This window comes from Erpetoichthys calabaricus, chromosome 5 (assembly GCF_900747795.2).
Source record: "Erpetoichthys calabaricus chromosome 5, fErpCal1.3, whole genome shotgun sequence".
Taxonomy (NCBI): domain Eukaryota; kingdom Metazoa; phylum Chordata; class Cladistia; order Polypteriformes; family Polypteridae; genus Erpetoichthys; species Erpetoichthys calabaricus.
In genome coordinates this window covers 62,052,868-62,074,191 of record NC_041398.2, presented here as the reverse complement: position 1 = coordinate 62,074,191, position 21,324 = coordinate 62,052,868, and the positions used below count along the sequence as shown (strand labels likewise).

General features: G+C 38.7%; 2 protein-coding genes and 1 non-coding gene across 3 annotated transcripts in view; 2 read left to right on the top strand and 1 right to left on the bottom strand.

Annotated features, from left to right (window-relative positions):
* Positions 1-726, bottom strand: part of polr1a (RNA polymerase I subunit A) — a 131,513-nt gene extending 130,787 nt beyond the window's left edge. Inside the window, exon 1 of the mRNA XM_028801579.2 lies at positions 532-726. Within this exon, the coding sequence (XP_028657412.1) occupies positions 532-608 (77 nt within the window). The 5' untranslated portion in view covers positions 609-726. The remainder of the gene's footprint in view (positions 1-531) is intronic.
* A 464-nt stretch (positions 727-1,190) lies between these two features.
* Positions 1,191-21,324, top strand: part of ptcd3 (pentatricopeptide repeat domain 3) — a 32,167-nt gene continuing 12,033 nt past the window's right edge. Inside the window, exons 1-12 of the mRNA XM_028801580.2 lie at positions 1,191-1,425; positions 7,371-7,429; positions 8,075-8,111; positions 8,194-8,239; positions 9,568-9,636; positions 9,750-9,854; positions 11,089-11,212; positions 11,666-11,775; positions 14,893-14,972; positions 17,344-17,431; positions 17,537-17,597; positions 17,846-17,928. Coding sequence (XP_028657413.1) covers positions 1,298-1,425; positions 7,371-7,429; positions 8,075-8,111; positions 8,194-8,239; positions 9,568-9,636; positions 9,750-9,854; positions 11,089-11,212; positions 11,666-11,775; positions 14,893-14,972; positions 17,344-17,431; positions 17,537-17,597; positions 17,846-17,928 — 990 coding nt within the window. The 5' untranslated portion in view covers positions 1,191-1,297. The remainder of the gene's footprint in view (positions 1,426-7,370; positions 7,430-8,074; positions 8,112-8,193; positions 8,240-9,567; positions 9,637-9,749; positions 9,855-11,088; positions 11,213-11,665; positions 11,776-14,892; positions 14,973-17,343; positions 17,432-17,536; positions 17,598-17,845; positions 17,929-21,324) is intronic.
* LOC114652923 (small nucleolar RNA SNORD94) lies at positions 14,678-14,817 on the top strand. Its single transcript, XR_003716462.1, has one exon. It is a non-coding gene; the product is annotated as a small nucleolar RNA SNORD94 (small nucleolar RNA).

Genomic DNA, 21,324 nt, shown 5'->3' with positions numbered 1-21,324 from the left:
CTTGCAATAAATGTTTTTTCGCGGCTTTCAGTGTAGTATTGTCCACTCGATAGGAAAAGAGTTGTTAAATAATTTGGGACCGGTATTCGGAGGATTGCCCCCGGATATTCCATTTTTATAATCTATTGATAACGTGAAGAACCAAAAGGCAGGCTATAACTTCCAAAATAGGAGACCATTCTCTCTCCAGTTGTGTGACACCTTGCTTTTATAAATCTTAATCTCTTGTTTTGTATGTTTTAAATAAATGAATTTTTGTTGTTTTAAAAAATGGCCAAGTTATAACACATACATTGATTTTCAATCTCAAATAAAGCACAAAGATGTCGGACGCTTCAGTAAACAATTCCTGCCAACATGTTGTGTACAACTTGTTTTATTCACAAAATGTAGCAGCTAAGATAGTATATACACTCGATACTGTAATATGTCATTCGCGCATTCATACAGAGGAATGCAAATCTCCGTTCCCAAAACTCTTCTGACCATAAAAAAACAAGTAGTTTGCATCACTATATACATACTGCTTACCTTATCTCGTCAGCCGAATATATACCAAATGATACTCCTTCGAGCCGTCTCCACGGGTTATCTTTGTTAAACAACATATTGCACAGACAAGTTTAGCTTCAAAGTTCTCCTAAACTATTCAAAACCATAAACAGAATCAACACGCTTTATTCACCCACGTGGTGCGCAGAAAGAAAATCTGCGCATGTGCTTAAAATTGAGGACAGTCCACTTTCTTCAAGGGGGAGGATTCATCCTGTATGAAAGCAGCAAAATATTTAGCTAATTTTAATTACACGAATTTATTGCCTCAGTTCGATTGTTGAAACTTATGGCAAATATTTAATATTAAAAAACTGATTTTTAAACGAACCAATAATTTACCGCTCTAGTCAATGAGATTATAGTATAAGCCAACCTACGTAATGTGTCAAAGATCAATCATATTTGTTCAAAAGTACTAAATTGCCAAATGTACAAAGGATTGTACGTTTTTTAAAAAACTGTGGTTTTTTTCATTTATCTATTTATTTCAAAATACTATATAAAATTACCGACAGCGGTGGCATTTTACGTCATTTAAAGGAAGAAACCATTCGATTTTTTTCCACTAACCATTAGCATTACTAATGGTGGAAGATCATTATTTTTTGAAACGAACTTTTACGGTGTACTTTTTGTTCAATTAACTCTTTTCTAGTTTTAACTACTCATTTAGCTAAAGTTTAAGTTGAGCAGACTTTAAGTAAAACAAACAACTGCACTACCCCCATCGAATAGATGGTATATGCCTACCCAGCAGTCCATGCGGGCCTATGAAACCATGGCGGCCTGCACAGTTAACGTGACATTTCAAATGAATTCTTTGGTTAAGAGGTTTTTGTTGTGCAGTATTCAGAAACAACAGTTATTAAGGTAACGTTATTGCTGATAAAACCTTTTAAGTAAACTGTATGAAATTATTTTTTTTTAAGTTATAGCATACAATACCGCATACTTGGTCAAATAGTTCAAGGTGATTTGCTAGATAATTTCAGCCTTTAAAAAGTGTAGTTAAGTAGTGCGAAGAACCGCGTTTATTTCATAAAAAATAAAGTAAGATCAGTTCTCAAAGAAGGATTTTGTTAACGATTCGTACCGTTCAGCAGCCTGGTCTCACCGTTAGGAGGTTCTTCGAGTTTAAATTGATTTAATTTGGATTTCGGAACTTGGTTTAAGTTGAATCTTTTGTTACCAGTCTACCTTTAAAAATGGAATGATTACATTGCTAATAGGATCTCATAGATATAATATATATTTATTTCTCATAGGAGAAAACTCGTTTTACCTTTTAACCATGGAGCTGTTTTGTCAGTAATAACTTGTAGAGACAAAACGTATGGACCATTAGGAATGGTATGGATGGAAGTTGGTCGCAGTGTACAGTACGTATGGAAGTTTGTCTTATGCGCATATGTGCTGCACACAGTGGTTGGGTACTGTACATATGCTTCTGTATTCAGGGCTGAAATATTAGTTATATTCATAGCGCCATGGAGATATCAGGAAACGTGTTCATGACCGGGTGAAGGAAAAATGTCAATTGTGTGATAAAAGTCGAAATACCCAAAGAATGTGATAACGTGATCCGTAACTTTGCGAAATATAACACACCTTGTATATACGAATGTGACCGCACATACAAGCCTGTCTAGGGATGAGTTTAACGATTAAAGATGGGATTGTGTGTGTAAGGCCGGGTTTAGGGCCCGTTTATACTTCACGCTCAGAACGCGTAAGCGCCCGCATCATGGCCGCCACGCGTTCTGAGCGTTCATTTGATGCGTCCTCTGAGCAGGTCCTCCGAAATTAACGCGACGTGTGCGCGAGTTGCCGTACCAGCAAAAAGTCGGGGGGCGCAGTGTGCTAAAAGTTGGAATGTGACGTCAGAGTCTCTGTTTAGTATCTACATGTGACAGAAAGCCGCTTTGCGGATCCTACAAGATCGGTGTCCGCGCTTCGATATTTGATAAATGGTTCGATGTGGTGAAACAAAATGCCGACATACGGATGTATTGGTGGTGCTTTTATATTCAAGCGTCGCATATTCCCGATCGTAATGACACGATACATTTAAGTCTCACATACCGTCTTCTGTGCCGTCTTTTTTTTTCCTAGGGCTTCCTCCAGTATTGAGAGCAAACAATAGATCGTCACACTGAGCACATTAAAGGTAACTCTCTGCACATTTAGAATCCTTAGATTTATACTTGATATCTCTTTCATGATGAAATGCATTGAAGTATGTGTAAACGAAATTACCGATTTATCTGTAAAACGTAACAAATAATGAATACTGTTGTTAATGACACAAATGGGGGGTGACACGGTGGCGGAGCGTTAGCGCTGCTGTCTTGCAGGGAGTCACGTCGCTGATATTCCCTGCCTGCAGTTTGCATATTTTCCTGCTGGGTTTCCAGTATGCTCCGGTTTCCTTCCAAAACTATGCAGATTTGGTTACACTAAAATGACGCCAGTGTGTATGTGTGTGCTTGTATTCACCTTGCGATGAGCTGATGCCTAGTTCAGGGATTGTTTCAGCCTCGTGCCCATTACTTGCTGAAATGGACAAATCCCTGGACTGATGGATTTAATCATTAAACATCCTTTTCAGAGATATTGCGGTAAGGTGTCATCAGAGTTTAATGGGTGTTCCAGGTAATTCACAACACAGCGAAGCCGAACCTGTTCTCCCCGTGATAATCTCGCACTGCCACCTGGTGGATTCCTCCAGATTTACGTAAAATATGCGCACAGGTAACAGTACAACGCTTGCGTAGCAGGAGCGTCCGCTGCAGCATGCTTTGTGTCACATGAAGTATAAATCCGGCCTTAAAGGCTCATTTATACTTCACACTCAGAACACGTACACACCTGCATCATGGCTACCACGTGCTCCCAGTGTTCGTTTGATGTGTCCTCTGATATGGTCCTCAGAAATTGCAGTACAGTGATCCCCCGTCTATCGTGGAAGTTACGTTCCAGCTGATGGGTGAAAATCCACGATATAGAAAGACCATATAAATAAACTTTTTTTTTTTTTATAGTTTTAAGCCTGAAAATATCCCTCCAACACGCTTTAAACACATGTAAACTTATTAAAACATATTTTGTAAACACATATATGTGGATGTTGGGCTAAGGATATGAGTAACATCACTATTATAAAGCATTTTAATGTCACGCAAGACAAGGCAGTGAGACAGAACAGTGAGAACAGCTGCTGTACAGGCTTTTAAATGATTGACGGGCAGAGCGACGAGCAGAACAAGCATCTTGGCAGAAGTAGCACAAAGTCCACTTCTTCTTAGCGTGCATTCAGCTCCCCCCTTCACAACACAAAGTGGCAGGAGCGTAGCGTGCCTCCAGTATGGGGGAGATGGGTTGTTTGAGCAAAGCGATTGAGACCAGATCATCTCGGGCATACACTTTGATGACATGTCCTGCTTACAAACAACTTAAAACAAGTTCACTGACCTCTAACGTAGCAGTTGTTGGAATGCTTTTGGCAGACAAACTTCAGGTGCACCCAGCTCTTAAAACAATGACAAGCAGAACACGGAGCTTGCCTGCAGCAGCAGCTGCAGAAACCTAGTAGATGATCCGAGCACCCCTCCTTAGCGTGCGTTCAGTTCTCGCCACCCCCCCTTCAGAATGCACAGAGCGACAAGCAGAACAATCATCTTGGCAGAAGCAATACAAAGTCCACTTGTGCTTAGCGTACGTTCAGCTTCCCCCCTTCACAAAGTGAACGGCAGAGACGCAAAGTGGCAACAGGACAGCTGCTGTACAGGCTTTTAAGTGATTGACGCAAAGCGCGACAAGCACAACGCACAGCTGGCCAGCGGCAGCAACAAGACACCAGCTGAACCGATCGCATCTCTTTATTGTGCGTTCAGACCCCCATTCACAACACAAGCAGTGTTATAAGTGCCGCGAGAAAGAGGATTTAACCACGCCCGGGGCAGGAAATAAAGGACAACTATTGTTTTTACAAAAGTTTTAAAGTAAAAATGAAAATAATGCATATGTAACAATCTCTTTAAATTGTTTATCCGGTAAACCAAACCCGGTGGTGGGCGAGAGAATCGAGCAGGGGGCGGAGCCCCCTAGTATTAATAATAGTATTAATAAATCCGCAATGTAGCAGGGGCGCGATAGCTGAATTGCGATATAGTGGGGGATCACTGTACCAGCAAAAAGTTGGGGACGCAGTGTGCTAAAAGTTGGAACGTGACATCAGAGTCTCAATGCTTGCTGGAATGGACACATCCCTGGATTGATGGATTTAATCATTAAACATCCTTTTCAAAGATATTGCGGTAAGGTGTCATTGGAATTTAATGGATGTTCCAGGCAATTCACAATACAGTGAAGCCAAACCTGTTCTGACCGTGGTGATATCTCGCACTGCCACCTGGTGGATTCTTCCAGATTTACATAAAGTTCACACTTCATCATGAAAGTGATATCCAGTATAAATCTAAGGATTCTAAGTGTGCAGAGAGTTGGAATATTATAAATTTAATGTGTTCTGTGTGGCGGTCAGGTCCGGAGGAAGCCCTAGAGAGAAAAGAAGAAAAAAAAAAAAAGGACGGCACAGAAGACGGTATGTGAGACTTTTAAAATGTATCATGTCGTTCTGATCGGGAATATGCTATGCTTGAATATAAAAGCACCACGAATGCATCTGTATGTCGGCATTTTGCTTCACCACATCGAACCATTCATTAAACATTAAAGTGTGCTCATCGATCCCGTAGGATCCACATAGAGGCTTTCTATCATATGTAGATGGTCAACAGAGACTCTGACATGACATTCCAACTTTCATCACACTGTGCCCCCCAACCTCCCCCCCCCCCCCCCCCGGCTTTTTGCTGGTACTGCATACACGCAAACACATCATGGCTGCCATGCGTTCCCAGCGTTCAATTGATGTGTCCTCGGAGCAAGTCCTCAGAAATTAACGCAACACATGCACGAGTTGCAGTACCAGCAAGCGTAGTGTGATAAAAGTTGGAAGCATGACGTCAGTCTCTGTTTACCATCTGCATGTGACAGAAAGCCTCTATGCTGATCCTAGTAGGTGCAATGTGCTTGCTTCGATGTTTGATGAATGGTTTGATGTGGTGAAGCAAAATGCTGACAAAACTAATACCTTTTTATTTCAAACATTTTTGGCTTGTAAATGATACTGTGATTACATATTTTGGGATAATGACTATGATTTCATTTTAAAATTATACTATTCATATCAGAGCACAGAACACTGCTCCTATGTGTTTGGAGTGCTTTTTCATATGAGTGATTGATTTTATATGCAGAAAGTCCATTAAACTTGTAATATTAGAATAAAGAAGTCAAAAATACTTCAACAAAACTTTATTAGCATGACTGTTAAGTCAAAAAAATGGGTTAAAAGATTTCCATCATTTCTAATATATTCCATGTTGTGTATAAATGTGTTTTTGAATGGTATTCAAGAATAATTTAAAATATTTTAGTCCCACTGTAGCCTGAGCTAAGTCACTAACTAGCTTTAGCAGTATAGTTGTACAAGTGACTAAAATGTTCTTTACAATTGGACCAAGGTTGCTTGCTATATAAAGGGGTTTTTACTGTAGCACCTGGCTACCCTGTCCAGGAGTCTCTAGTGTTTACCTGGGGACCCCTACAACAGTCTGGTTTAAAGTATCTGGCTGAACCTGATGTACTGTATACCTAGCATCAAACAGGTTAAATGTTTCTGTTTGAACAGCATATTCTCTTGTATGATAAAACTCTTCAGCCATCCTGTGCACACCTTTTTTTTTTTGTCATCCTACTTTCTTCCAAATTATAGAGGATCATTAGCAGCATATACTGTATATTGGGTATATATGCATTATATACTCCACACCCTCACCCCCCATGGTTGATGTATTGATTGGGTTTCTTCATTCTTAGCTATATGCTGTGCAGCAGAGATGATTGAAGGTTGTGTCGATCACTTTTGTTAATAATGCTGATCATATTTTTGCATTTCTTGAATGCCCTAATTTTATAAAGTAATGTCCACTGACTTTAAAGACGTTTGTGGTCTTTTTTTTTTTTTCCGTCACCTTTGGGGTAGTGTTCATTTAGGACTGCAGCTGATTATTTTTTGGTGATATCCTGGGGCATCATTTTAACAAGGTGAATGTTGCGCACAAAGAATGAATGAGGGATCATTTTGTTTCCCTTATAAAACATTCAAGGCTAAGCTGGTGGCTCCATTTCCAAAATCAAAAAAATGTGACATAAATGAATATTGGTTATATGGCATAAGAGTAAGTTAATACATTTGATTGTATGGTTTACAGCTAGAAACTCGAGGAATCTTTCAAGCAGCTTGATAAGAAATATGATCAGTGCAAGGCCTAACCTGAAATTTTGGGTCTCTAAACAGTTATAGAGCTGGAAGAAAAGAATTCGATATAATTTCAGTAGTCCCCACTTGGAGAATCAGATTATCTCTAGTATGGAGGACATTTATTAGAAATTATCTGAAATGTTAGATGTTGTAGGGCTGTGAAATTAAAGGGACATACCTAATGTGTTGATGGGATGTCATTTTTCCCTTTAAATATCTGGTGCTTTTGCATGTAAGCAAGTATGAATTCCATATACTGTTTAAAATGTTGCCGCCAACCCCTTTCAAACCTGGACCATGCTATTTGTGAGGGGGGGGGGAATTAGTTTTTATAGTTAAGATACTTTTTCCCCACCTGTTTTTATTGTTTCTAAAGATATGTTAGTCTATTATGAAAATGTCCAATTTATTTTAATTTTTTCCCCAGGAGCTATTCCCGCAGTGCCTCATTATGTCAGTGCCCAATACCAGAGTCTACAAACAGAGGCATGTGATTTTTTTTCTCATCACCATAACAGCTAAATGTGGTCTTGCTGCCTATTTTCAGAGTGCATATTTATTTGAAAAGAATTTAGAAAAAGTGTCACAAAATGATCATACAGAAAGTGTAACACTGTGCTTTTCAAGGAGGTGCCAAAAATGACAGTTCGTGGGTACCCAACAAAATTTTCCAAATACTGTGTCATAATTAATGCTATTTGTCACATTCAAAGCAACTGAGAAAATTTCAACTTAAAACTTTACTCTAGCCATCCATTTCCATCTGTTTCTGATTACTTCTCACCACATTGTTTTCTCCATCTTATTCCTGCTCCACTTCAATTCATGAGCAAATTCATGAGCAAGAGGGTTTTGACAATGATTATTGGATAAGTCAGTATATGTATCAATACAAAATATCAAGACAGTTATAGCTTTATACAACTAATTACAAGCAGCATGAATTGCAAAAGTGGCAGAGAAGTATATTTCATTTCTATTAAAATATTCTGAGATTTGGTGTAGTTTTAATATGATTGGTGATATGCATATACTTCAAGGTTTTTAAAATGTATTACATCAGTTTATTGTTTTATGATTTCTAATTAAACTATAATATTTTAGTAACCTGTGTGTGATGTTCTTTTGTAGATTTGGATGAAATCATTGTGCCCAAAAAGAAAAGCTGGTAAGTTTATGACATTGATGTAGCGGATGTATTTCTAAACTGTTTATTAATTGGTGTCATAAATTTAAACTTTGTTTCCTAGGGATAAATTGGCTGTTTTGCAAGCTCTTGCTGGTACATGTAATAGGGTAAGAATTCTTTGTCAGTCTCTTGTCTTTAAGATATTTTACATTTCCCATTATCTTGACTTATGGTTATCTTTAGGATCAAGGGAATAATTCCTTACTCTGTCTATTTTTACAGTAAACATGCAAGTGTAAGTTATGTTGGTTAATGTGTTTGCTCTAAGCATTAACCTTTTGCCATTGTTCCCGAAACCTAAAGATGTGTCTCTTGCATCTGCAGAAACTACATTCTTTATTACCTGAATATTTTGGATCAATCGGGGCAGCAGAGATTATAGTCAAGTGTGGATTTGAAATGCATTAATGTCTCAAAAGAAGGGTGTCTTAATATACAAAAGCAGAATATTTGGAATCAAACTACCTAGAAATCTTAAACACTCTTGTCATTTTATTAATATCCTCCTCCCATTATATGGTAGCTGCGGTGGGTTGGCACCCTGCCCAGGATTGTTTCCTGCCTTGTGCCCTGTGTTGGCTGGGATTGGCTCCAGCAGACCCCCGTGACCCTGTGTTCGGATTCAGGGGGTTAGAAAATGGATGGATGGATTATATAGTAGTGCTGTGTGAACGTGGCTTTACATACACTGATTGGAAGAGGATAAGAAAATGGACTGAAATTGCAACCTTTACTGCTAAAATAACAAACATGAAAACAGACGAACATAACTTAATTTATTCTTCCTACTTTAAAAAAAAAAAAAAAAAATCAGTGAATTTTAATTGTTCTCTTACAGTTGCTTCTTTTTTATCTCAAATGACAACCTGTTGCACCAACCACTGTTTGACAATCTGCCCTGGCCTGATACACAAAGCCAGTGAGACTCTCTCTTTAACTATGCCGTATTGTCCCATTTAAGACAATGTTTCTGACCATAAGGCAGCAGTTGTGATCCAGGGCATCCTAAAGATCCCTATAGGGTTAAAGTCGGGTGAGAAGTAGGGCAAGGCAGTACTACGTATTCACTTTCAACAGAACAGCTTTGGTCACAGCAGCTGCACTGACCTACAGCAGGGTCATGCATCTAGGAGGTGTCTGGTACATCTTGTTGTAAGGCCAGCAGCATGCTGCCTGTCATTACCTGTCTTGTCTCTTGTGCTTGCATTATGTCATCTGGCAGTTTCATCTGTAGGGACCATTTGGTTAAATTGAAGAAATATGAGTCTAAAGTAACGTATTCTTAATATATTGTTGCTGGAGCCTAGCCCTAGGTGCAGAAACCTTACATATTCCTGATAAAATAATTTCCATTCTTTTTGTGAAGACATGCAATTTGATCTTCATTAATTCATTTGTTCAATTTTTTTTTTCCCCCCTGCTTTCGACTTTATAGGATCCAACATCTGCTCACTATATGTTCCAAGATGACCCTTATCTTACTCCAAAAACATCTTTAGAATTTGTGAGTAAGTTTTAACTGTGTTTTTCTTGATGATATTGCATCATTATGACATATGAGAGGGAAAAAAATGTTTTAACTCAAAACTATTTTTTTGTGTCCAATTTCCTATCCAGAAATTATTTTCACTATCTCAAGAATCTGGTAGAAATGCAGCCAAATACATTATTAATACTTATCCCAAGTTTTTCCAGAGAGATTATGCTGAACCCCACATTCCAGTAAGTTTAACTTCAGAATAATGTTTTCTGAAATAATTTGGTGATTTTGGTTACCTGTCCTGTCTTGTTCCAGTTGAGGTTTAGTCACAGTCTAAGGAATGCATGGATTTTATCTAGGTGCTTTTGGTTTCTTTCAAGTGCCCAAAATGTTTATTTTAGAGACTCTCGTTAATCTGTTAGTGCTTATACCCTGCGGTAGACTTGTGTCCCATCCAGATGCTTCATGCCCTAGTCTTATTGCCATTGTTGATCCTATGACCATTTGAGCTTAAAATGTTCAGTCATCCAAGTGCATTTAAATATATAGTGGTGTGGTTTTTTTTTTTGTTTGTTTAATACTCCATAAACAAATATGCAGCTGGTTTTATTGGTGTACAAAAATCTGATGTAGAGTCTAAAATTTCTTAATGTAATATTTACTGATAATCGCAAAGTGCAGATCTTACTCCTGATACTTTTGGTTTTTTGAAGTTATTTTTTTATTAGTTTTCTGTTGCAAACACTAAACTGAAACTTGCTGTGGTTGTTATTTTAAACGTACAATAGACTAACATTCCCTTGCACTGATTAAATACAACCAGAGACCTCTTCCTGACATTGATTTCTGTCTTGCTCTACTCACCCTAAGAACACCGATGAATGAAAACATGCTCTTGTATTGAGTGTTTAGTGTTGTAGCTCAAATCAATTATTGATGTACATGATCAGTGTGCCAGAGCTTGTACTAGTTTATATGCACACAATTTACAAGGAATTCTAATTTTTGAAACCACTAATTACAAGAACAACCTTTTCGGCATTAACCAAATTTGACTGTCGTGCCTTTTTTTTTTGTGATGGTATGTAAAATTCAAGGTGATTTTATTTTAAAGACCTTATTACATTATTTGTCACATCAATAATGAGTTAACTAAATGCATCATTTCATATACCCAAAATTGAGATTCTTCTTGTGAAATGTGTGCATTATCAGAATACCTCTGCTTGTTTCTCATGTTTCCCTATTTTCTAGTTGAAGTAGTATTTGGAATTTGCAATGTTTATTTTGCATTTCTCAGTGCAGTAGTTGTGTATACAGAGAAAAATCTCTCTGGAGAGCATACAAGAATTGTTCCAAACAATAAATCCTTTGTTTCTTCAGAAATACACATTTTTGGAAAAGTTGCTATGCCAACTTTGTGTGTGTGAATGTTCATCTTTAAACTCTTTTCCCTCCTTCTCTCCCCACCCACAGTGTTTGATGCCAGTAACATCCGAACCTCAGATTAATGATATCAGTGAGGCTGCATTGACAGAGAGAATTCAGTTACGTAAGGTGAAAGATGCTGTGGATATTTTTGATCAATTATTGCAAGCGGGTAAGTTTTTTTTGTTTTGGCATTTGTGTATGTTGCCACCTTGTCTCTTGAGTTTTGATTAAGACCATGATTAAAAGTAGTTGATTGTAATCCAAACTATATAGAGCTGGTGATATTGGCAAAATAATCATTTTGTGTGTTTTTTTTTTTTTAAATCTATGAGGCCTCATTCCTGCAAGTGATACATGCCCTATGTTTTATAGTTTGAGTAGAACATTTATTCTCTTATTTATTTTTGTTTCATTTTTGTCATTTACTTAAAATGTCTTAAATTTTAAAATGGTACGTTTGTTGGCTTTTTAAACTGCATTTTTAAAGTCTCTGTTCCATATTTCTTTAGCTAAAATTATACATCCTCTAATTTTTTTCAGAAAATATTAGAATGTTTCATCTAAATTGTATGTACATAGACAAATAATTGTTCATTTTCTGTTCCATTGTGGTGGTCTTCAGGTAAACCAGTCTCTCTTGAATCTACTAACAACCTTCTAGACTTAATCTGCTTCTATGGAGACAGAGAGCTTGCTCAAGAAAATGAACCTGCTCAAAAAGACTCTGAAGTGGTATGTTAAGTTAACCTAGGTAATGGAAATTTTGACTTTTCTGTAAACCAAAAGAAGATACCCTTTTACACAATACTTGTAGTTTCTTTAACGGATATTTAAAATAATAGTAAACTAACATTTAACATTAAAGAAAAAATGGTACAGTAATCCCTCCTCCATCGCGGGGGTTGCGTTCCAGAGCCACCCGCGAAATAAGAAAATCCGCGAAGTAGAAACCATATGTTTATATGGTTATTTTTATATTGTCATGCTTGGGTCACAGATTTGCGCAGAAACACAGGAGGTTGTAGAGAGACAGGAACGTTATTCAAATACTGCAAACAAACATTTGTCTCTTTTTCAAAAGTTTAAACTGTGCTCCATAACAAGACAGAGATGACAGTTCTGTCTCACAATTAAAAGAATGCAAACATATCTTCTTCTTCAAACGAGTGCCTGTCAGGAGCACAGGCTGTCAGAAACAGAGAGCAAAGCAAACAAATCAATAGGGCTGTTTGGCTTAAGTATGCGAAGCACCGCGGCACAAAGCTGTTGAAGGCGGCAGCTCACACCCCCTCCGTCAGGAGCAGGGAGAGAGAGAGAGAGAGAGCGAGAGACAGATAAAAACAAAGAGTGAAAAATCAATACGTGCCCTTTGAGCTTTTAAGTATGTGAAGCACTGTGCAGCATGTCGCTTCACTAAGCAGCTGCACACAGAAGGTAGAAACGTGAAGATAATCTTTCAGCATTTTTAGACTAGCGTCTGTATCGTCTAGGTGTGCGAACAGCACCCCTGCTCACACCCCCTACGTCAGGATCAGAGAAAGTCAGCGCAAGAGACACAGAGAAAAGTAAGTTGGGTAGCTTCTCAGCCATCTGCCAATAGCGTCCCTTGTATGAAATCAACTGGGCAAACCAACTGAGGAAGCATGTACCTGAAATTAAAAGACCCATTGTCCTCAGAAATCCGCGAACCAGCAAAAAATCCGCGATATATATTTAAATATGCTTACATATAAAATCCGCGATAGAGTGAAGCCGCGAAAGGCGAAGCGCGATATAGCGAGGGATCACTGTAATTGTAACAGATGTACTGCACAATATGAGGTGCCTAAATACTGTTGACTGTTTGCCAGTCCAAAACACATTATCAAACCTGAAAGTAAGGACTTCTCTGTCTCTACAGACCACTCTATATACAGTGTAGTTCATATGTGTGTCAGTGGTACAAAGAGAAAACTGGTTGTCCAAATATGCAATTGCCTCCAATTGAATACAGGCAGTCCCCGGGTTATGTACGAGATAGGGACTCGTAGGTTTGTTCTTAAGTTGAATTTGTATGCAAGTCAGAACAGGTAAATTATTTTAATAAATGCTATTGTTGACTGACTGTAACCAAGTGCTCTTGCAAAGAATGATGGAGTTTCACCTCTCTGACCTTTTTATTATTTCTACTTTTTCAATGGTGGTTTTTCTCTTCTTTACTGTATCACCAGCACTTGCATCAGATTTGTTTGAGACATTGTTGAAGGGTGGAGACAAAAGGTTAAGATGAGCTCTTCTGCACAGCACTACACGCCATCACAGCAGGAAGGCACCCCTCGTCAACACGTCTGGCGTACTGAACGAGAGACAACTTCCTGCTATGTACGGAACAGTACAAGCAGGCTTGCTATTGAGAATGAATGAGGGCAGCGAGGGGCAATTCACCACTTCCCCACCACACAGTCGCCTCCACTTGCATACAGTATGCTGCCTGTAGTGAATCACCTACCACCACCACCCCCATTCAACAGGCAGCCACCCGAGGCATGCTACAATGCTGCCCCCTGCCGCCCCATTCACCCTCAATGGCCTCCGTTCAGCCACAACAGGGTCACCGCTTGCAGCATCACCAGTCTCCCACTGAAAAAGAACGGGGCAGCTGTTCGAGGGACACTGTAAGGCTGTGTGGTGGGTGGGCAGTGAAACGCAACCACCTCCCGCCCCATCCAGCGTCTGTCCAGTCAGGAGCAGTAGCTGCAGCGGCGTGGTGGGCGGGCGGGCAGCGAACCGGCCCCATCAAGCCTCCGTCCTGCACGTGAGCGCTTGCCGCACACCCAGCCACCCACTGCCCCATTCATCAACTGGAGCCGCCCGAGGGACACTACACTACATTGCGTGAACCGCGAAACTGCCCCCCTCCAGCCACCGCTTGCTGTGTCCCCAGGCCGAAGATAACGGAGCGGCAGTTACTGAGGAGCCTCCATTGTGTTCCCCAGACAGCTGAAGGAGCAGCTGCGGCTCCCGTTTGTAAGTCGTATGTTGGATGTCCATAACTCTGGGACTACCTGTACTTGTGAAATATAAGAGAACCAAGAGTGGGGGTTGATCTTGTTTTCAATCTTATTTTTGTAAAAATGATATTGAAATCACACATTTCATACAAATAAATCAATCAAAATAAAGAAAACCAGGAGTATTACCTGATTTATGTGCTGTGTGTAAACTTCCAAAACTTTTGTATGGTTGAAAGACTTTAGACTTCATTTCTGTGGCCTAGCTGTTAGCAAGTTAATGTTTCTTCATGATCAGTATATTGTTTTGCCATGGAATTTTTATTAATTGTTTTGTGTGATTTTAATTTTCTGGGATAATTTTAACTATAAGAAAAGACCAGCTGAATCACAGCTAAATTCTGTGCTAAGCTGCTTCGTTGTTTTGAATTTCAAATAATTATTCAAATACTTATGTTCCCACCAGTTTTTTGTGTCACATTGCTGCAATAAACTGGAATTGGTGGTTTTGCTTATGCTTGCTGTGATGCATAGGAACACTGTCTAGATCTGGGTTGTCTTGTACCCAATGGTTCTGGTTTAGGCTTTGACTCCTTGTGGCCCTATTGCATTTGAGAATGTTATATTGTCGCATGTGTTTGGTAATGGCTATGATGATTTGCACAGGGGTATGAGACCCAGCTGTATATGAGGGCTGAGTGTAAATGCTTTATCTTGGTTTAGCCAAGCATGTGGCAGGCTAACTGAGAAAGTATTTGCATACAATTGCAATGATCTGAGCCAGAAATTTATGGTACTAGCCAAGGCATGCCCTTATCTTTTTCAGTTTCTAAGTTACTTTTGATTTTTACTTCATGAGGAAGAAGACCCTCAAGAAAATCGGAAGAAAAGAAAACCATGGACACGCAGGGGTTCAGAGTTGTTGGGTTTCACCTGGAGGTAAGGATTCTATGGTTTATCAAGTTGTAGTAATTTCTGGGGTCTGATGGGCCAGCATTGTACAACTGAGAACAGTGTTTTTAAACCAGGCATATTTACCCACAGAATGCATTTGCTCTTTGTGTGACATGTGTTAATTGAGTTCTGCTCGTTTCATGAAGATGATAATGTGATAGTTGCATTCCTGGTTAATTATATGGATAGAATAGGAACATTTTGTCCCAATATCTTTTTTTTAAATATATATAACTAGGGGACTTCGCCCCCTGCTCGCTTTGCTCGCCAACCCCTGTGTTTGGTTTTCCAGATACACTTTTAAGATTTTTTTTTTTTTCTTTGAATTGTTGCTATTTCATTATTTTCACTTTTATTTCAGAACTTATGTAAAAGCAATATTTGGAATCTTTTAAGTCCCAATATGCTGAATCTTTTAAATGAGGTCAGTGAGACATGCGTTTAATTACTTTGTTCCATAATTCAGGATAGGTGTCTCTGTTTGGAATTTCAGCACAGACAAAGCGATCTTCATGAGCAGTTAATTTTTTTTGCAAAGTAAGCAATAAATGCATGTGAAGTAAACCCCGTTTTTGAAATTTTCTGACTTAAACTTCAAAGCCTGACAATATTTACATACTTTTGACATATCACCTGTGTCCATATATTCGATATCTCTTCGCCTTTTCGTTATTTCTCAGAGTAATAATTTCTCTTTTTTTGCGCTAATATGATGTTTACTTTCTTTTTTTGACAGTCATTTTTTTTTTTTTTTCTGCTTTCATATTCTGTATCTTGTTCTGCATGTGTTTCGCGCCTACTTTGAGTCTTTTGAATACCAGTTTTCATTATCTCTAACCTGCTCTGCATGTGTTTGGCCCCCCCCCTTTTTTTTTTTAACCTCTTTATGACGTTTTACTTTTTCTACTGTCTTATTTCTGACCTCGCTTTGTCCTGTTTTTATTTCAATGACACCTGTTCCATGGTGATTTTCCCTTTTTCGAGTAATGATTTCCGTTTTGTTTGCGCTACTGCAATCTTAACTTTTTTTTTTTTTTTTTTTTTTTTTAACTTTCTAATTTTCCTACTTTCTATACACATTTGTATCGTGCATACTTTTTTGAGCCTTTTGAATTCCACTGCTTTCATAATCTCTAACCTGCTCTGCATGTGTATAGTGCCATTTGTGGACATGTTTATGAAGCTGCGAAGGTGAAAAGGCTTTGTTTTCCACTCTTTGCCTTTTATTTCTGACCTCCGTTTGTCCCGCTATCTTTTCAATTACGCCTGGTTCTGATAATTGCCTTCTGTTTACACTAATGCAATATTTACTTTTTTTTTTTTTTTTATATAAAAAATATACTGTAGCGACTGACGTAATAAAGTGTCGCAAAAGTTCTACTTGAACAATCGCCGACTTCGTAACCCCAAACACAACTTTCTAGCACCCTCTCAGACCCCTCCTCCCCCGGGTCTCGCCCCCCCCCCCCCCCCATTACCGCATCAATCAATACCCCGCTATCAGTCTTCCGTTCTGTACTCCGCCCTCCCTCAATCGGACCTGACAGTCACTTAAAACAAAAAAGGCTTCAGCTTGGCTAGGACGCTACAATACTTTTGAATTTTACTGCTTTTATATTCTGTACCTTTCTGTGCATGTGTATTGCGCCATCGTTTGTTTGAGCCTTTCGAATTCACTGCTTTCATAATCTCTTTATCTGCCTTTTTTTTTTCTCTCCAACACTTTTGGGTCTCTTTTCTCCACGCTCTTTTTTCATTGCCGTTTCATCTAGAACATATTGTCCTTATACGCTTTATATGTGCTGAGAGCACAGAATCTGTGTGTGCTACATGCCTTTAAATGACTTGAGTGTTTTGCTGCCCATGCTCTTATTTGAAAAGAAGGGCATGTCTTGCAAGAATGTCATGTTCCACAAGACGGCCCTGGGACAATCTCTTGGCACCAAGTCTCATGTTTACAGTCCCAGCGAGATGCTCCGTGGCCAGTCTTTTTTTGTCTCGCGGGTCTTTTAAATGTCTTCCGAGAAGATCCCGTATCATCGACCTGCTTTTTCTTTCCAGGATTTTTTTATAATAGAAAGATTTGTTTTAATAAGCACAATGTTTTTGTCATACAAGTTGTTAAAGGAAATGTCATACAGTAACAAAAAAAATCTTACATTTTAAATGATTTGAGAACTTTCTCTCTCGCTAACGTTACTGAAGATTAAAACTATAATCCATCTTGTTGTGGTTTGTGTTTCATGAAGTTTTAAACTTGTTATATGGTAACTTTATATGAATACTAAATCTTTGCAGTTTAACAGATTTTAAGTTTTACATGTAAACAACAAATTTCCTGATCTGTTTGTTTTAGAGATAACAACAATGCAGAAAGGATATTCAATCTTATGACTGAAAGAAACGAGCGGTCCTTTTGTGCTTTGATCAGAGGAATGGTTAAGGTAACACTGACGCTGTGCCTTTTTGGTGGTGGTGTGTTTTTCGTGGGGAGAAGACACTTTGCATGTATCCACACTTAACCCTTATTTCCATTTTATTTTCCACAGTATGGTGCTTACACAAAAGCATTTAGCACTTACACAGATTTAATGAACAATCGATTAACTGGTAAGTACTTAAAAAACCACTATTGCTAAATTTATATATATTTAAAAAAAAAAAATTCTTTTGCTCCCTGTGATACATAACTGAGTAACATGTTGGGGGCTGGTTTTACCAAGTAGAAGAATGATTTTATACAAGTCAGTCATTGGAACCAAAGGGTATATTTAATTTCATTGAACAGTTGTGACTTTGTAAAGTAGTTCTGACATCCTGGACAATTTTCTTACCTTGGCACTAAATATTTTTCATAGCTGATGTACATACTTTCAATGCACTCATCACTGCAGCACCCGAAGTAAGAGAAAAATATGCAGAGAAATGGGATCTCATTGAGGTGAGTTAACATTTGTCTGAGTTCACAGTATATATTTTACAAAGTAACAAATTACTAAATTCATAATAGCTTTCAGTTGAGTGGTTGCATGTCTCCGAGGTTATGGTTTAAATTCAAGCTTTGCACCATCCACATTTTAAGGTACTAGCTGTGCTTCCCTTTAGAACAGGTTGAAGTCTTGAGTAATCAGCATAGACCTGTTGGTGCAGTGCACCATTTACTGTAAAGTATTTTGAATACCTTTATTAACCACCTTAGCATTACATTTTTTTGTCAAACATGTAAAAAAACATTGCATTTTTTTGGCTTGAAAAATTAGCCCATTAAATCTGACTTTGTACTTGGTGTTTTACATTTTACAGTAGAAAGAAGTGTAAAGTATAGTAACAATACCAATACTAAATAATGCTAATGTCAGAATGTCTTTTTTTTCTGTAGTATATCTTTGAGAAAACTGCTTAGGTGTAAGGTGTTTTACCCAACACTGTTGAGCATAACAATTCTTTCAATCACGTTGTCATAAAGAATTAACTTTTTAAGTAAGTGGATCTTACCTTGGCTGTCAACATTCACTTTTTTTTATTCCTGGCTGCCTCACAAAATCAAAATGAGGTAGTGCTTGTTTATTTGAAGCAGGGTCAACAGAAACCCAAAAGTGAATGTTGCTTTCAGATTCATCAGCATCGCTCATCAGCAGTAATGAAGCAGATTTGAAAGGTTCCTCGACATAACTGCTTATATCACTTTCGAGAGCATACAACACCTGGGGCCTCATGTATAACAGCATGCGTAGAACTCGCACTATAACATGGCATAAGCACAAAAGCGGGAATGTGCGTATGCACAGAAAAATCCAGATGCATAAATCTGTGCGTTCGCCAATTTCCACGTTCTTCCGCTACATAAATCGCGATCAGCATGAAAAGTAACGCACGTGTACGCACCTGCTGCCCCATTCCAACTCCTCCCAGAATTATGCCTCTTTGAATATGCAAATCAATATAAATAGCCCTTAAGCTCAGCGTTCTGTGAAAAGACAATAGCAAAAGCATGGGGGGAAAATAGACTAATTTCAGTGAATACCAAGTGGAGGCAAGGGAAAAACTTACTATTCGTTAGTTTAAACAGTGATATAATCCACAAAAGGAAGTTGATTGAATGACATATAGTGTCGGAGAAACTCGAAAGCTCAAGTTCACAAAGTCGCACAGTGCCCGAAATAAAAAAAGTTGTCACATATCAAAGTCGCCGTGAAAAGGCGAGTCGTAGCCCACCGTCTGAGTGTCATATGAAAGCTTATTAGGGTACCGAGAGAAAAAATAGGCACACAGTGGGGGGGAAAAAAAGCTCGAAATGTCCACTTTAATCTCAGAATTTCCACTTTAATCGCGTAGTTTATTTTGTCATTTAAAGTAGAACATCATAAACTTCATCTTAAAATCCTTTAATTTAGTAGTTTCTCAAATCCCATCAGAACTAAAGTAGCACGTTAAATGCTTTGTTTTGTATTTGATCTCCTATGTGCGAATCACTACGTGCTTCCGGGCTTTCTCTTCCTCCGACAGGACACAGAATCCATTACATTCGTAATATTACAGCTCTATGAATAATTAAAATACTGAGATGTATATGTGATATCTTTTTCATTATGATAGGAATGAAAGCATGTTATTAAACATGGGAACACGGTGGCACAGTGATTGTTCATGTCCCATGCAAGATGCTTGCTGCGCCATGTGCGACCTTCGATGAAACAATTTATTGCAGCAGTACTGTCTTTCAAACATACTAACTTCCAATTCCTGTCCGTCCTTTCTCCAAATACCCAATTGCCACACAATCGTCTCTTGTAATAGACGTTAAGCCATCTGTAAGCTTGGAACGATGATTCTTCAAAACGTTTAAGGAACATTGAAATATCTTCGTAGTACGTTTGTTTATTCTATCCATCTATCCTTCCAGTGTCGCGCTAGCCCAGCAAGAACACAGCACGAGGTAGGAACAATACGTGAACTAGCTAGCGCTGCAGCACAGTGTCCTCACATGTTTAATTATTAACAATATAGATTATTTAAATGAAGTTAGTTTTATCTGTATAATCAACATATTTTGCTACATTTCATCTTAAAAATGACATCGCCATCATATGTAAATACTCTTCATAAAGTGGCGCAGGTTGTGCAATATTATAACTGTAGTGCAAGTTTACAGTGAGGTAATTGTACTTATAAGTACAAACAGTTCTACAAGGAGCACTTGGACTGACTGTGTTTATAGTTCTTGGGATGAAACTGTTTCTGAACCGCGAGGTCCGTACAGGAAAGGCTCTGAAGCGTTTTGCCGTGGCTGAGGCAGCGTGTGCTTGTTGCTGTATACCGATTTAATTCTCTCTCCGATCAGCTGCTGCTAAGATTCCAAACTCCGATACAGTGATATAAATATTCCGAGTGGTGCAGTGAGAGTAATATGGAAAAAGATGATCCGCTATGGCAACCCTTAAAGGGAGCAGCTGAAAGAAGAAAAAAGGTGCAATGAGAGTAGAAACGTTAAAGCAGTTATGGTATTTGGAATACTATGGCTATTCCCTGTACCATTATATTGTTACAGGTTAATTACAATCGGATAAATTACACTAATAAACAATATGCAGTTAGTTTCAGTGTATTTATAAAGCCGTGTCAGGAATGTGGATCTAAGAAAGAAAGGGTAACCACACAGGAACAGTAGCACTGCTTTGACATTGGGTGCCGTCAGTCTGCAAAACTGAGCGGAGAACTTGTGTATGCTAGGGTATGAGGTACCGTGGAAATGTGCGTGGCTTTACTCCAAGTTTAGGTTGTATACATCACGATTTGAGTGTGGAAACGTTCGTACGCAACATTTGTGTGTACGCACCGTTTATACATGAGCCCCCTGGACTGCCGAAAAACGTTTCTTACAGAATGGCGTTATGAGGATAGAAGAAGCATTGTCTACACTGTTGCCGTGGTAAGCTTCTGGCCTGATGCTTACGTAAGACACACCTACTATATTGTTGCCTGAGCAACACACGGGGCTAATGCTATGCAGGGTTAGCATTTGTACAGCCCAAGTAACCCTCGTGTCTAACATTTCTGAGAGACGCATCTATACAGTTGCCCAAGTGACACTCGGAATAATGCTTTTAGCACAGTTTTCAAAGTCCGATTGACACTTCAGTCGCAAGAGATGTTGATAAAATGCATTGCATTTGTCATTCCAGCAGATGGCACATCACTACAAATGTTAGTGATGTGCCATCTACTGGAATAACACATGCAATGCACATGTCTGTCTGCCATTTGGTGCTGGATTCATAAAAGCAATGCTAATTTTGGAGTAACGGACAAAGCAACCGGACAGACACACAGATGCCCG